General features: G+C 43.8%; 1 protein-coding gene across 1 annotated transcript in view; it reads left to right on the forward strand.

Annotated features, from left to right (window-relative positions):
* rab11fip4a (RAB11 family interacting protein 4 (class II) a) overlaps positions 1-12,654 on the forward strand; it is a 30,019-nt gene extending 17,365 nt beyond the window's left edge. The window contains exons 7-15 of the mRNA XM_061712097.1: positions 1,558-1,593; positions 1,696-1,804; positions 3,263-3,366; positions 3,463-3,603; positions 5,427-5,508; positions 8,149-8,286; positions 8,809-8,955; positions 11,458-11,601; positions 11,675-12,654. Coding sequence (XP_061568081.1) covers positions 1,558-1,593; positions 1,696-1,804; positions 3,263-3,366; positions 3,463-3,603; positions 5,427-5,508; positions 8,149-8,286; positions 8,809-8,955; positions 11,458-11,601; positions 11,675-11,791 — 1,018 coding nt within the window. The 3' untranslated portion in view covers positions 11,792-12,654. The remainder of the gene's footprint in view (positions 1-1,557; positions 1,594-1,695; positions 1,805-3,262; positions 3,367-3,462; positions 3,604-5,426; positions 5,509-8,148; positions 8,287-8,808; positions 8,956-11,457; positions 11,602-11,674) is intronic.
* The last annotated feature ends 5,246 nt before the right edge of the window (positions 12,655-17,900 follow it).

Consider the following 17,900-nt stretch of genomic DNA (forward strand, 5'->3'; position numbering starts at 1 on the left):
TCCATCCATCATCCTTCCATCCATCCATCCATCCATCCATCCATCATCCTTCCATCCATCCTTCCATCCATCCATCCATCCATCCATCCATCCATCCATCATCCTTCCATCCATCCATCCATCCATCCATCATCCATCCATCCATCATCCATCCATCCATCCTTCCATCCATCCATCATCCATCCATCCTTCCATCCATCCATCCATCCATCCATCCTTCCATCCATCCATCCATCAGCTCTCCCATCCATCCATCCATCCATCATCCATCCATCCATCCATCCATCAGCTCTCCCACCCATCCATCCATCCATCCATCCATCATCCATCTATCCATCCATCAGCTCATCCATCCATCCATCCATCCATCCATCAGCTCTCCCATCCATCCATCCATCCATCCATCATCCATCCATCCATCCATCAGCTCTCCCACCCATCCATCCATCCATCAGCTCATCCATCCATCCATCCATCCATCAGCTCTCCCACCCATCCATCCATCCATCCATCCATCAGCTCTCTCATCCATCCATCTATCCATCCATCCATCAGCTCATCCATCCATCCATCCATCCATCAGCTCTCCCATCCATCCATCCATCCATCCATCATCCATCCATCCATCCATCAGCTCTCCCACCCATCCATCCATCCATCAGCTCATCCATCCATCCATCCATCCATCAGCTCTCCCACCCATCCATCCATCCATCCATCAGCTCATCCATCCATCCATCCATCCATCAGCTCTCCCATCCATCCATCCATCCATCCATCCATCCATCCATCCATCCATCCATCCATCCATCCATCCATCCATCCATCCATCCATCCATCCATCCATCCATCCATCCATCCATCCATCCATCCATCAGCTCTCCCATCCATCCATCCATCCATCCATCCATCAGCTCTCCCATCCATCCATCTATCCATCCATCCATCCATCCATCAGCTCTCTCATCCATCCATCCATCCATCCATCCGCTCTCTCATCCATCCATCATCCATCGATCCATCGATCCATCCATCCATCCATCCATCCATCCATCCATCAGCTCATCCATCCATCCATCGATCCATCCATCCATCCATCAGCTCATCCATCCATCCATCCATCCATCCATCCATCCATCCATCCATCCATCCATCAGCTCTCTCATCCATCCATCATCCATCCATCCATCCATCCATCAGCTCTCTCATCCATCCATCCATCCATCCATCCATCCATCCATCCATCCATCCATCCATCCATCCATCCATCCATCCATCCATCCATCCACCCACACAAATTCCAGCAACCTCTTAAGCATTTTTGACACAAATGTCTAGCCTGAGCAGTTGCTATAGCAACCAGGCCCCAGTCTGGTGTGATGACTGGTATGTTAGTGTGTGCAGCAGTCAAGGAGACTGAACCAAACGTTGCAAAAAGATCAATTTGACTCTAGTTAGAGGAGTAGTTATTGGTGTATTGCTGCTTGATGTATAAAGTGAGTGATGAGAGGTTGAGTCATCATCACTTGGTGTGACTCGGTTTCTGTCTTGTTTCAGTCCAAACAGAAAGATTTCCAGCACAGCATTTGGACGGTAAGTGGCTTGGCTTTCACGCGCATTAGTTCATCTTGACATCACGTAAGAACCCTCCTCATGAGTCGGGGGGCTTGCCCCGCATGCCATTTGTCTCTGCAGGCGGCTGTTCCAGGCCAACCACAGTGTGTTCGGGTCCAGTCAGGGCAGCAGCACAGAGGACCTGTTCACCGACAGCATCGACTCCTGCGACCTGGACATCACAGAGAAGGTGCTGGGCGTCTTAAAAGAAGCACTGCCGGTCACATTGGTGTTATCAACACAGCTCTTTCATGAAACCAGGAAAGCTCCAGCTTCACCAGCAACTCTCAGGAGTTCAGCTGGTGTACGCTTGAGCCCGTCCTGACCCGCTGATGCAGAACCCTCGTGTGACGGTGACTCAGCACTTGCACCTGCGGTTTAACCTGCACGGTTATTTACTGCAATTAGTAACGAGTGATTGTGTTCAGTCGACAGTCTCATATCGATCGCCAGATGTACACCCTTACCCTGAGACCATGAGACCTCTGAGAGGTCACACTACAGGAAACATGCTGCTTATGTGACGGATTCAAAGCAGACGTAGTTCAGCTTCAGATTTCTTGGGCGTCTTTGACCCGGAACAACGTTAACGTGAACATATATATTCTCCAACGTCGTCTCGGCTCTTTGCTGCAGAGGAGAGCTGATGATCCTGCGTTTCTCTGCCTCTGCAGGGACATATACTTGGGTCCATCATTCGGCATAATATTCAATATAATTCTTATTCTGATGACACACAATTATATGTATCTGTTACTGCCAATCATTTGAGCCCAGTCAATGACCTCATTCAGTGCATTGCAGATATCAAGTATTGGATGGAAACTAACTTTTTACATCTGAATGAGGATAAAACAGAGATTCTTTTAGTTGGTCCGAGTGCTCTGAGGCAACATATTCTCCCTCTATTAACTCCTCTGTCAGTAAAACCGTGTGAGCTCGTCAAAAACTTGGGTGTTATGTTAGATCCTGATCTTAACTTCCAGAAACACATAGCTAATGTCTCCAGGACTGCCTTCTATCATCTCAGAAATATATCTAAAGTGAGATGCTTTCTGTCACAATCACACTCTGAAAAGTTAGTTCGTATGAACACATCACTCCTGTTTTATCCTCTCTTCACTGGCTCCCTGTTAAACAAAGAGTAGATTTTAAAGTACTTCTTATTGTTTTTAAATCTATGAATGGCTTGGCTCCCTCCTACATGGTTGACATGCTGACTGAATACATACCGGACAGATCCCTTAGATCATCAAATAAGAGTCTTCTCATCATACCTAGAATTCACACTAGATCTGCTCATGGTGCTTTCAGTCACTACTACACTCTCTGGAATTCCTCTCTGCAGGAACTAAGATCTGCTCCAACAGGAACTAAGGTTTGCTCCAACAGTGCCCTCTTTCAAAAGCAGACTAAGAACGTACCTTTTTGCACAGGCGTTTGACTAAACTCTACATGGTTGGCTGAGTGATAGCACTTTTATTTTAATGGAATTATTGTTATTGTTGTTTTTTATTTTTCTCTTGACATACTTTTGTCTGTTTCTGTTATTGTACAACTGTGATTTTGTTTGTTTGGTTGTTTATGTATTTAAGCACATTGAGTCCATGCTCGTCATGTGAAATGTGCTATATAAACCTTGCCTCAGGTGGGGTATCTGGAGAAGAAGGTGACGGAGCTGGAAAGCGACAGTCTGGCCAACAATGACCTCAAGTCTAAACTGAAGCAGGAGAACACACACCTGGTCCACAGGTAGGAGGCTGCATGGTGTCCAGGCCTGGTCTCTGACGGGTCTGCACCCGCCCGGCCCTGCAGGGCTTCGTCCTGACCCGTCTCTTTACCCGGCAGGGTGCACGAGCTGGAGGAGCAGGTGAAGGATGCAGAGACGAAGGCTGAGGAGACTCTGGAGGAGGAGATGAAGAGGCACCGGGAGGTTTACAGCAAGATGGAGAGAGACAGGAACACGGAGATAGACCTGCTCTTCAACAGGTACCGCTGCGGTGCTGTTTCCCTGGTTTAACGGCTCCAACCAGCCCCAAAAACAGTGTGTTGTTCTTGTCAGCCTGTTTCAATTCTAGTTTTAGGGCCAGTCCCAATCCCCCCCCTAGTCCTACTTTTCAGCCCTACCCCTAAATTTTGCGCGTTCCCGTGATAGTGGTGTCCCAATTCCTCTTTGCATTTAGGGGGAGTGCACATAACGAAGGCTAGGGAGTATGAATCTAGCCCTTAAAAGCAAGGGTTTTCAGATGCTGACTTCGCGACGGAGGGCTAGAGAAAACTTCCCAGAATGCTTTACGTCATCATTTGCAGACTGAATCAAAAAAAAAAACATGGTGGACATTTCTAATTTTTAGTGAATAAAATCAATATTTTGAGTTACTTTCTGCATAAAAATGCGTTTTGATTACATTTCTAGCGTCGAATATATATTTTACTTTCATAATATTCACTCAGTGAATGTACATAATCACTCGCTTGGTCGTTGTTGCGTTGTATCTTCAGATCTCGCCAGAATAAAGGCTAATTTATGGTTTGATTTAACGCGGAACCATAAATCGCCGGCTGCTCTTCTCATCCCCGAAAACATCGGAGCAAATTTCTTAACAGCCGTTATTTGGATAAACTGAGCCCAGGTTGGGGATCTTAACGGTTACTTTTACGCCTGAAAAAATATTAAAACTTGAATATGCCACTAAAGTGGCATATTAACAGCGCTACAGCGGAAATTAAAGCAGCTTTTATCTCTGGGCTTCCTGATATGGTGTGACGTATGTGCAACCGTAACTACGCAGTCGCTTACGTACCCGAACGTAAACCACGCAGTGACGTAGCAAGTGGTGTCCCAATCCCTAGGGAAGATTACAAGGGCCCTAAGGTTTGTGGCTTCATTTTGAGGGTGAAGTGGTAGTGAGTGAGGGCTAGTGTTAGAAAGTAGGTTGAACATTGGGATTGGCCCTTAGTCTAGTCTTTGGGTCGAGCTATCATTTTAGTTTTTATTAGTTTTAGTCACGTTCGTTCTCCTTTTAGTCGTGTCAAGTTTCAGTCGACTAAAAGTCTGAGCATTTTAGTCTTATTTTAGTCAGAACTGTCCAGGACCATTTTAGTCAAATATTGTATTTAGCCAAACACATTTTACAATTCAAACAAGGTTATCTTATTATGATATTATTGTTACCTTATAGACTCAAGAATACATTCATTCCAGATACAGAAGATTCTAATTTGAGTTTACAACATATTTATTTTTCCACATTTCTCCCCGTCTTTTTCTTTTCCGACGACACATTGGGTTTTCTTTTCCACGTCTATGTAGGAAAATGTATCCAGAGATGGTTCTTCTTCTTCTCTCAGCCCCAGAGAAGATCCCCGCGTTTCTCTATGTAACTTAGTTTTTAATGGACGTGAACCTAGAGCTCTGCGTTAACGGCATCAGCCTCTAACTCTGCAGCTGCATCTTCTGGATCTGATTCCCCGCTGCAGCGACTGGGATTGAGGACTAACGTCACCCAGCAGCAGAACTAAACCAGAGGAAACTACTGAAAACATGGACATTCAGGATCTTTGTTAGAACATTTCGTCTTGTTTTCGTCAACGAAAATGAAGACACATTTTTATTTTGTAATCTACATTTTAGTCTGGTTTTTATTCCTCTACGATATTGCATTATATATTTAATTATCGTTATCGTCCCTTGACCAGCATTTTTGTTTTCGTCTCATTTTCCTCAGGTGATAAAGGTTCGTTGACCACGATATTTAGTCCTGATTTTCGTTGATGAAAGCAACTTTAGTCCCACACTGATTCCTTTACAGGGTCCAGCAGCTGGAGGACGACAACGGGGAGATGACGGTAAACGTCAGCAGACTCAAGTCTCGGACGGAGAAGCTGGACCAGGTGAGTGCAGGTTGCCACAAGTTGTGTCAGAACCTGGACTTTTAAACACGGGTTGCTTTTTCATCCCAGTCGAATAATTCAGTTCAAAACTTTAGTGTCATTGTGGGGAGATGGTAGTCAGGGATCCCTGCAACACACACAGTAAGCTGTTCAACCTGGACCACAATCAGCTCCAGGCCTGTGATAATCTTATTACGAAGGATGTCTGGATGCAGCATGTCTGAGATTCATGAACCTGTAAGTGCAGAGGGATCATTTTTGTAGTTCCACGTCTCAGTGATTCAGTGATTTGCCTTTTCTTTCTCTTTTCTTGGCCCAATTGCAGCAGCTGTAGTGGATAAGGGCATGTTATGTCATAGGGGTGTAACAATATATCGTGCCACGAAATTTCACAATACAAAAACGTCACGATACGTATCGTTGAGGTGACAAACTGTAGAACGATATTGGGTTATTAATAATATATCGTGTTTACTAGTAACATCCTATTGGTGCAGCGGGATCACGTGACGACCGCGCCTCGACCCGCGGACCAAAATCTGACTACGCTCAGAAGAAACTAGTACCGTTTTGTGTCCCGATCACGGGACTCTTGGGGGGTTTTGAGCTCCAAACCTTTACTTATAAGGTGAGCATGAATCAATCTTTTTTATGATGTAAAGATTGTGTCGTCCCCAAAGGTGGGAGGATGAAACGATACCGGGGTTCACCTTACGGCCTCAGGCTGGAGCAGGTGAAGCTCTGAGCTCTGGCACAAGATCAATAACAGTCATGGTGCATTTGGAGTTTGGGACTTTTCATAGTTTATTTATTTACTTTTATTTATTTAATTTTAGTTTTTAAATTTCTGGAAAAGAAAAAAGTCAAGTCATCCATGAGAGAAACTATTCAGTTTGTGGCAAAATATTTGTACTTGTATGAAACTAAAGATGCATAATGCAAACCTGACATTTACTTTCAGTTCAGTTTGTGGAAAATGGTTGGCCTGGCTTGCTGTTTAAAACTTAAACAGTTATAAAGCATTACAAACTGTAACAATAGGGCAAACACACAGCATTGTTTTGTATTTTGTGTCTTTCAAATAAAAGACAATTTTTTTCCAGTTATATGTTCCTCATGCAAGGTTGTTAAAAAATACTGCTATAATATCGTATCGTATCGTGACCTCAATATCGTGTATCATACCTTATCGTGAGATTAGTGTATCGTTACACCCCTATTATGTCATGACTTTGGCCTCCTACAGCCTCTGGTTCATGGTATTATGGTACTGATAACGTGTTATCTCCCTGGTCTTTTACTGCCAGAAATACATTAAACTACTAGAAAAGGAGAAATGAAACGGTTGCTGCACACGGGGACCTATAAAAGAGGCTCAGGGGAGCAGCGATGACGTGCGTAGCTGCATGGTGCAGTTAGAGAGGTTCAGTCCTTCAACAAGGTCACAGCCTGATCTGACAGAATCTGGACCACGTCAGACGAGCTGAACACGGCTACATTTTCCGTTACCAAGACGACAAAAGCACGTCAGCCTCTCATTTTCAGGTGTTAAAGTCCAGCTCCAGTCTGAGATCAGATGTTGGTGAAGGGGTACTTGTTTCATCTGGACTGAGACCCAGATGTCGGGTGGAACGTTGCAGTTGCTGCCGGACCGGGCGTGACTCTGGTCCAAATAGAGCATCAGGCAGAAGTGACAAATCCTCTTTCTGCTGTCCAAAACCATCTGTTCCCCTTTTTTCTAAACTCAAGATTACAAATATTTTTGAAAAAAAAAAAAAAAATAATAAAGTGCAATATTTTTGAGAAAAAAAAAATTATATTTTTGATTTCAATAAAATGCAAATCTCTATTTTTATCTACAAAATTCTGTATTTAAGACAATCACTACCACTCCACTTCCAACAATACTTTTGTATAAAATCCAATATTCAGTTTAGATTAGCATCTCATCTCCATCCACCCCGATGTCGCACCATTAGAGGGCAATATAATATTAAATACAGAGGGGAATAACATCTCCTACCTAGTACCTGGCACTCCGTCCCTCCTTGTTTTCAAGAAAAAGATAAAAAAAAACAAACTCATAGCTGCGATGTAAACAGCTGTTGACCCAGTACCATCAATGTCTCTACATGTACATACAAGTACACTGTACTATATATCCAGATGCTCTTTGTTTTGGTTTATAATACATTCTGCTCCTTTTATCATATTTTTTATGTCTATTTTAACTATTATTTAACCATCTTGTGTTTTTTTTTCTCTAAAGTATTTCTTGTTTTACTATCTGAAGTGCATCATAGAGGGGAGGCTCTTAGGTTTCTGACCTCTCCAGCACATTTTCTTTTTTGTTGTTTTTATTTTTACATTTTTTTATTTTCTCTAAACGCATTCCATTGCATTTCTTTCTTTTCTTCTTTCAAAAAATTGCAAATAAATAAATCAAATCAAATCAAAAGCAAACTGAAGCCAAGATTTTCATTATTATCTTTTACCTTTCAACATTTAGTATGAAACCCTGTTTTTACGCTGATCAGTCCTGGTCAGCGGGTCGAAAAGTGATGCTGGTCGTCTGCTCTCCATCTGATGGGAGGGAGGAAGAGAATATGCTCATCTCCAAACAATGTTTTTCCTCTGTAGGAGAAGCAGAGAATGACAGACAAGCTGGAGGACACGAGTCTGAGGCTCAGTGATGAGTTGGACCTGTACCGGAAGATCATGGACAAGCTCTGGCACAACCGGCACGAGTTTCAGAAGGAGAAGGAGGCCATGCAGGAAGTGAGACACCCTCTCTGTGTGACAGCTTCTGCAGGACCTGTGCAGGACTGCTGCAGGACTTGCACTGCAAAAATTCAAAATCTTAACAAGAATATTATTTACTTACTTATTTCTAGTTAAAATGTGTCATTTTTAGTCAAAAAAATGTCATTACACTTAAAACAAGACTCATCACTGGAAAAAACAACAATTTTCACCTGTTTCAAGTAGATTTTCACTTAAAATAAGTAGAAAAATCTGCCAGTGGAACAAGATTTTTTTTGCTTGTAATGAGAAGATAAATCTTGTCCCAATGGCATATTTTTCTACTTATTTCAAGTGATAAATTTACTTGAAACAGGTGAAAATTGTCAAATAACAAGTTATTTTTCTGGTAACGACTTTTGTTTTAAGTGTAATGAGATATTTTGACTAAAAATGAGACATTTTAACTAGAACTAAGACAAATATTCCTCTGTAAGATTTTGAGTTTTTGCAGTGTGAGACTTGGATTTATTCTGACACCAAATCTTGTTTTGGCAGTTGATCGACGATCTACGGCGAGAGCTGGAATATCTTCAGCTGTTCAAGCTGGAGATGGAGCATCCTGGGAAGGGCAAGAGGCTGTCGGAGTTCAACGCCAAGACCAGAGAGGTGGAGATGGAGCACGAAGTGAAGAGACTGAAACAGGTGAACAAACAGTACACACCCACCCTGGTTCCTCTCTCACCTCCTTTCATTTGTAGAATCTTCCGTGGTTGGTTTTACTTGGATTTAACTCGTGAGCGTAAAAACACGTGCTGATTCACAGCACAAGTATACGCTCATGAGTAGAAGGATGTCAGTAAATATCCCACAACACCAGGATTTATTGAGTTAGAATAGCCTCGGCAGACAGGTCCAGACCTCCTCCAGCGGTGCCAGGAGAACCTCAGCTGGTTCCTCTGGATCTGAGGGGGTGTTCAGATTCAAACCTGCGACCGCTGCAGGAGGACTGTAGCCTCAGTATATGAGCCGCTTGCTTAACCCACTACGCCACCGAGCAGCCAACATCCAGGTCCTTTTGATGGATCTCTAATCCTTCTTGATCGGACCTGCGTGTGCGTCATATCAGAGCTGGTGGAGGGCTGCTGAAAACACGTGAGCCGCGTTATGTCGAGAGAGGAACCAGGGTGTGTGACACGGGAGGCAGAGCTGGGTAGAGTAGCCAAAAATTGTACTCAAGTAAAAGTACTGTTACTTCAGAATAATATGACTCAAGTAGAAGTAAAAAGTAGTCATCCAAATAATTACTTGAGTAAAAGTAAAAAAGTACTTGGTGAAAAAAACTACTCAAGTACTGAGTAACTGTTGAGTAACGTCTGATTTATTTTGTTAACACATCCATTCAAACAGACAAAAGTACAAAATAATCATCTTCAGGCAAATTAAATCAATAAAATAATTAAATAAATTAAAATTAATAAAGAATAGCTTAAATTAAAATAATCTTAAAGTAAATTCAAGTAGTTTAATAAATAATAAAATAAATAAAATAATAACAGAATAAAAAAAATAAATTAAGCACAAGTAGCACAAAATTTCAAGCCTTTGTACTTTTTTTTTTTAACCAGGCTCCGCAGGCAGAACTAGAACAAGCCCATGAACTCATAGAAACTCTGTGTGTGTGTGTGTTTGAGTCTGTGTAAATGTGACAAAACATGCAAAAACAAACATTTTTCCCAAAGAATCACTCAGTGATGTCATGAGATTGACGCGTACGCGGAGGGGATAAAAGAAAAGTAACAGCTCAACGTAGCCTAATTTAGCGGAGTAAGAGTAACAGTTTCTTCTTCACAAATCTACTCAAGTAAAAGTAAAAAGTATAATGATTCAAAACTACTCCTAAAAGTACAGAATTTCCCAAAACTTACTCAGGTAAATGTAACGGAGTAAATGTAACTCGTTACTAGCCACCTCTGACGGGAGGACACGTAAAGCCCTAGATCTACTTGCAGTTCAGAACGCGTACGCATCATGGCCGCCATGCGTATACTGCGTTCATCTGACGCGTCAACGTGCACGTTCTCAAAAAGACACTGAACGCACGGTGACGACGCGGAGGTCGCTGGCGCCCTTTCCTTTGCTGAGATCACAACCAAAGCAATGTTATAATCTCCTCTTCATCCAATGTTGTCATGTTAATTTGTTCGTTGTTCTAATCTGCTACTGCTACTACTGCTGCTACTAGATATTTAATCACTTTTCCAACTGTTGCTCTGCTTACTGCCCCCAATCGGTCACCGCCGGTACGACGCGCTCTCCTCGCGTACTACGCGAGCGACGTTGCAGTTGGTGTTGCACGCGAACGGACGTGAACGCAAGCACCAACAGAAAGTATATCTGGGCTCTTAGTCGTGAGAAAATCAAGCTTTTCTGTTTCAAATCTTTATTATTTTTCACAATGAATATAAAAGTAACAATGATATATTGAGAATGTATATCACAACCATAACAAAAACAAAAACAAAACCCACTGAGGGTTTTGCTGGTGCAGGTTCAGATGGTATCAAAATTGTCTTATCTAACAAAACATATCGAAGAGAAAAAAGAAAAGGAGATCTTGGAATCTTGAGGTAGTACAGTGACCCCACCAACCCACCCCTAACCCCCGAAACCCCACCCAAATCTTTAAAGATGTTAAGTAATAGTCACACAAAAAGAGGAAAACAAAGTTGGCAGGTGTTGTAATATCTAAACCTTGAGCTTCTCAAACGTCAAGGGTCCACCGTGTTCACTCTCTCACGGTATAACTAATCTATGTTGTATGAGAATCATGGAAATAAGTCAAAAAGGGTTGCCAGGTCTTATAAAATTTACCTCTGAGCCTCTAATTGAAAATCTTATCTTCTCTAGAGTAAGACAGTGCATAATGTCTCGGAGCCACTGAGTGTGTGTGGGCGAGGCCGTCCCCTTCCATCTTAGCAAAATGGCCCGCCTGACCAGAAGCAAGGAAAAAGAGATCATATAGAAGAATAGACGCTCAGTAGAAGTCATCCCGGGATCGTCATCGCTAGAAGGACCGAACAAAGCTGTAATAGGCTTAGGAACTAGTATACACTTTCGAATTTTCGAGAGCAAAAAACTTGTAATCGAGGGCACAGCCAGTACATAAATCAAGCTTTTCTAAACGGCGTCTCTGTGGTTGTTCAGGACAACTTCAAGCTGCGGGACCAGAACGACGACCTGAACGCTCAGATCCTCAGCCTGAGTCTGTACGAGGCCAAGAACCTGTTTTCCTGCAACAGCAAGGCCCAGTGCCTGGCGGCGGAGATCGACAACGCCTCCAGAGACGAGGTTGGTGTCTGCCGTTTCCCCGGACCGGAGCAGTTTTCTGGGCCGGTGAATGTAACGTCTCTGTCTGTTTCAGCTGGTGGACGCTCTGAAGGAGCAGGAGGAGATCAACCTGCGCCTGAGGAAGTACATGGACAAAATAATTCTGGCCATTCTGGACCACAACCCATCCATCCTGGAGATCAAGAACTGAGCGCGGCGCCAGCCCGGCGCCAGTTAGTCGATCCAACCTAGCGGTTGTTAGTCCCCTTCCCCCACATTTACTCTGGTGTTGTCAGGAACGCAGCAGAACACGGGGGATCCGTTTACAGCGAAGAAGGGTTCCTTTGATTTGACTTTAACTTCACTTCTCCTTCCTGCCAGGCGACTGCCAGCTGACCTCAGTCTGCATGGTGCTCCAGAGCTTCGTTCTGTAACATTTCACAAGTACTTTGTTGCCAAATCATGCAGAACATGTTCTGTAGGTGTAAGTAAGTGTTACGCTCTTACATGTTGTTATACGACGTACGTCGCCGCCGTGTGACTTCACAATAAAAGCTGAGCCTCATCACGTGAAGAAGGGCAGGCGTGAGGCGCCTTGTGCCGTTAGCACCTCAGGAGGTGTTGGCAACAATCACAAACGCTGTTTTTAGTTTGATGGGTAGGTTTGTAGAATCCACTCGGTAGGGTCCAGGTAGGGTCCAGGTCGGGTCTGGACTTAGTGACGTACATGTTGCACGTGTTAGGAGACACATGATTCTAGTCGTCACGCGCTGTGTTGTGTTGTGAGAAAGCTGCACACGGTCCTTGTAGGCCATCATTTCATTACTCCACCCCTCACTGCTCTGCCATTTTGGTGCCATGTTGGTGTCATGTTGGCGCTGTGTTGGTGTCATGTTGGTGTCATGTTGGTGTCATGTTGGTGTCATGTTGGCACCATGTTGATGCCATGTTGGCACCATTTTGATGTCATGTTGGTGCCATGTTGGTGACATGTTGGCGCCATGTTGGCGCCATTTTGACGTCATGTTGGTGGCATGTTGGTGACATGTTGGCGTCATGTTGGCGCCATGTTGGTGACATATTGGCGCCATGTTGGCGCCATTTTGACGTCATGTTGGCGCCATGTTGGTGACATGTTGGCGCCATGTTGGCGCCATTTTGACGTCATGTTGGCGCCATGTTGGTGCCATGTTGGCGTCATGTTGGCGCCATGTTGGTGCCATGTTGGCGTCATGTTGCTGCCATGTTGGCACCATGTGGACGCCATGTTGTTGTCATGTTGGCCCCATGTTGTTGTCATGTTGGCGCCATGTTGGTGCCATGTTGGCACCATGTGGACGCCATGTTGTTGTCATGTTGGCCCCATGTTGGTGCTATGTTGTTGTCATGCTGGCGCCATGTTGGTGCCATGTTGGCAGCATGTTGGCGTCATGTTGGCACCATGTTGATGTCATATTGGCGCCATGTTGATGCCATGTTCGCACCATGTTGGCATCATATTGGGGCCATGTTGGCGCCATGTTGGTGCCATGTTGGTGCCATGTTGACATCATGTTGGTGCCATGTTGGTGCCATGTTGGTGCCATGTTGACATCATGTTGGTGCCATGTTGACATCATGTTGGTGCCATGTTGGTGCCATGTTGACATCATATTGGGGCCATGTTGGTGCCATGTTGGCAGGGGGCCTCCGCTGCAGACGGGGGGCTCCCCTGCAGATGGGGGCTCCACTGCAGGCGGGGAGCTCCCCTGCAGGCGGGGGGCTCCCCTGCAGGCGGGGGCCTCCGCTGCTGATGGGGGCTCCACTGCAGGCGAGGGGCTCCCCTGCAGGCGAGGGGCTCCCCTGCAGACGGGGGGCTCCCCTGCAGGCGGGGGGCTCCGCTGCTGATGGGGGCTCCACTGCAGGCGAGGGGCTCCACTGCAGGCGTCAAAACCACGTTGTTGGGCACAACTACCACCCACCCACCTCCCCCCATGTTCCTCATTAGTGTTCCACATCAGCAAAACCAGAAAAACAAGTTCTTCATCCTAACGCGTTGATTTTGACATAAAATATAAGACTTTAATCCAAAGTGACCACAGTCACGTGATTTAACGTCCTGACTGACCGCCACCCACGTCACGGGAGGTGTTTTCTCTGCCGTCACAGCCGTGACTTCCTCCTTGTCTTCAGTTCTGGGCTCTCTTCCGCCCTCAGGTGGAGACATTCGGGACGACACGTAGCGGGAACTGTCCCCACGCAGCAGGTTGTCTGACAAAGAGCAGGTACATCCAGACATCAGGTACATCCTCTGTAAAGGTTAGTTTTCTGGCAGATGTGCTCCCAGACCCTAGCGGCCCTGCAGCGCACGCTGGAGACTGCAGACGAGAGAGGGAGGAGACGGATGGGTATTCAGGCTTCTCTCTAAACTTGTTTACATGTATATAATAAAAATGAAGTCCCAGAACAATCACCAGTAACTGCCGTGGTACACATCTCCACTGTGCCAAATAACATTTTCCTTTGTGAGATTAATAAACGGGACAAATTTAGGCACCATCCAATAACGCGTCAACAAAAATACCTTAGAAATGAGATGTTCAGTCTGAGGTTAGGACTCTGCAGCTTGGAGCTGTTGGAGTCCAGGAAATGTCCTGCAGCCGGGACTTGGTGAAACACTAGTAGTTGGTTCCCAGCGGTCCGGATCGGTATCGGCAGCGCTTCAGGTCTGCAGTTGATCTCACGTCCCCTGACACTTCAGGATAACAGGCGGTTTAGTTCTGTCCTCCGAAATGTTCCGCTGCAGCCTCTCTGGGTCTGGGTCTGGATCTGGGTCTGGATCCGGGTCCAGGTCCAGATCTGGATCTGGGTCTGGGTCTGGATCTGGGTCCGGATCTGGGTCTGGGCAGACGTGACGGGGGCCCCGTGTCTGTCAGCCCGCAGACGTGTGGAGCGTTCCAGGAGAACCAGCCCGGTTTAGAGGATTCATGGTCGCATCAATCAGTTTCTGCTTATTATTAATTATTATACAAGTTATTTTGTGTTTTTCTTCCACAGGTTTCGTATGTTTACATACCGAGTATGTCAGAATGTTGTTAAAGCAGCTTGGAGCTGAGTTTTATTTTACTTTTCCCATCATGGTGCTTTATACTCACATTTTTACTTTTGAACACTGTTTTGAAATCTTGTAAGTGTTGTACAGAATCACCGTTGATGTGAAAGTCACTGGGCCGTTTCAGCCCCGTTCATGCCCCTCGATACGCCACGTGCAGGTCGGTGCGGCGGGACACTCGTGAAGCCGCAGGCGGGAAGGAATCTGAAACGAGGAGCACGGAGACGTCACCGCTCGCGCTCCCGTCATCTGTAAACCAACACATTCTTGGTTTGTTGCCCAAAGCTAATTGGGAGATAGCTGTGGTCCAACACCACGCTAGCGACATTCTCAAAATGGAGAGGATGCAATGTCAGAGTCCTAAGCTGGTACCACAGACCACAAGTCCACAGCTGATAGAGAAATAGTGTCATCATGTGCACATTAAATAAAGGTGAGAAGTCTCATGATTTTTGGAGAAATTTGTCATTTGTCATTTTGCAAAGATGGTCAGGAAAATTAAAAATTGTTGGTAAGTAAATAAAATGTATGTATTTATTCACTTTTCACAGAGAACACTAACAAAGTGCTTTACATAACACAAAAGGAACAAATTAAAACCATAAAACAAATACAATTTTAATACATTTAGAATTTATTAAAGGATAGCCCCTTGAGATGTAACGTCTCATTTTCAAGGGGGTCCCATAAAACATACAACATTACAATATATCACATTACAGTACAGACATACATGATATAAAACAAACACAGACATCTTGCTCACCCTCCCACACACAACCCCTACCACATAAGTCTAGTTACAAAGTAGGCTAATTAAATAACCTAAACAATGAGATAAATATAACATAACAGAGAGAAAGGGAAATAAAAATAAATAAATAAAGATAAATAAATAGAAAAAAGGACACACAAAAAATACATAAATAAATTAAAAACATAGGCAATTTGTTTTAAAATGAGAATATAATGCCAACTTAAAACAATGAAAAGAGGTAATAGAACGCAAAAAGATTTTCCAAAAAGATTTCCAAATCATAGGAATTAAACAGGTGGACAGAGACAAGTTAAACAAATCAGCAAGGGGATACATCTAAATATTATCCGTAAAAGCTCAAAACCAAACACCAACAGACAGGAACAGTCAGAAAATCACTATGACCTCTTACTAAAAGCTTGATGTATGTTTTAAGATGTTTTATAAACATGTCCACAGTAGCTGAGTCTCTCAGGTCCTGAGGAAGAATACGCTAAAGGTGGGGTGATATGGACTGGAAGGCTCTGACTATTAATAATTCTTTATTTTTATAATAATAATTCTTTATTTTTAAAAAGGGACAGTGTACATTAATCAACGTTTCCTTGCAGTAAGTAAATGTACCCGAGTTAGCCGAAAGGCTAATTTTCATCGGCAGTCCCTTTGCCACATGTTAATACACATTTAAAAATAAATAAATAAAAAATGCACAATAGACAAACACAAATACAGCATGCATGACATATCACAACAAAGATAGATACAGTGCAAAAATAGAATAGAATAAAACAAATGAATAAAAGTACAGTACAATCATCTTAAAACCAGCCAAATTGGCTAGCATACAGTTTTAAATTACATTTATTCACTACCTGATACAGGTAAAATAATGGCTTGTATTAAAGAGAGCCACTAGCATTACTACTAGTAGTACTACTACTACTAGTAGTAGTACTACTAGTGCTCACATCTTTGTGAGTCAACAAGCCAGTCCTTTGCATTAACTTTAAAAGAGTGATATGATGGAGATTCTCTGACTGATTGTGGTACTGTATTCCATTGGTGTGATGGAATACAGTGATTATTCACCCGGTTCGGGGCACAACCAGAAGACCCTGGTTGGCAGACCTGAGAGACCTGCTGATGACATGAGGGCAAAGGAATTCAGACATGTCCTCGGGTGGCTGACCATGAAGAGCTGTAAAATCAAGATCTCAGAGTGATTCCTGAGACTAACTGGAAACCAGGCAGCAAGGCCAAGATGGGAGAGAAACAGCAACTCCTCTCAGATTTAGTAGCACTTGTTCACTCACAGGAATGATAGATTGGTAGTGAGTGGGTGATGGGGGAAGCCTACTTTTTGCTGACCGCTTAACACCTTTTTTGAATGTTCGTTGATGGATTATTACTTGGATCTGGATTTTACGCTGTTTATGGATTGTGGATATTTATGAAATGGTTCACAAATGTTTTTTATGCTTGGATATAATGATCATGAAATAAAGCAAAGCAATCTCCACAGCCTACAGCTACAGTTTTCCCTATTCAGCTGCTCGGTTGACAAAATAGTCACCAACACGAGAATAGTGTTGTGCAACAAAAAGTTATTAATAATTGTCCTTTAACCATTATTAATAACTAATAAAGTAGATTATCAAATTGAATTATCAAAATGACGTAATCCTCGGGGCACCACCTGTTTTCCAGGAAAATGATAACTTTAACAACAAGTCAGTCTTGAGACATCAGTCTCAAGATTAATTATTATGCATAGTATAATTGAAGGGTGAAATTCGAGCGCAAGCTCCGGCAACCAACCTTGAAAAAAATAAAGGACTTTATCACAATATTCAAATTTTCTGAGACAGTCCTGTAAACTTGGTTGCGTCGTTGTGCTTGCTTTGTGTTAACGGAGCAGCAGAGAGCAGCGTCTTGCTGGTGCAGGAAACTGCGAGCTGGAAGCAGATGAGTGACGTACACTGGCTGATTTATGGTTCCGCGTTGCACCAACGCAGAGCTTACGGCGTAGGATATGCGGGGACGCGAACGTACGGTGCGCGTCGCCGCGTACCCTACGCCGTAGGCTATGCCGTCGATTTAACGCGGAACCATAAATCAGGCTTGACGCGCGCATTTGTCAGTTTTCTTTTCGTCTTTTCAACTGAGCATGCAAACACATAAACTGAGGGTGCAATGCTTATGCACCGGGCCTGCCTGTAGATGAGAAGAAAAGCAGAAAAAGAGAGAAGAGAGGCCAGAGAGAGGGGGGCCTTCTCTTTTATAGCTGCGCCCAGGAAGTCCATGCTCCTTCCTGCATCTTGAGGTTCTTGTCCAATCAGAATTTACCGGGATACCTTAAACAAGGGAGCCAGGGAGCGGTATATGGAGAAAATAATGATTATTAACACATTTTGTTTTCTTATCCTAACATAAGCTAATTTGATTTACGTTAGTTTTATAGATACATCACAC

Source organism: Cololabis saira, chromosome 21 (assembly GCF_033807715.1).
Source record: "Cololabis saira isolate AMF1-May2022 chromosome 21, fColSai1.1, whole genome shotgun sequence".
In the NCBI taxonomy this organism is placed as follows: domain Eukaryota; kingdom Metazoa; phylum Chordata; class Actinopteri; order Beloniformes; family Belonidae; genus Cololabis; species Cololabis saira.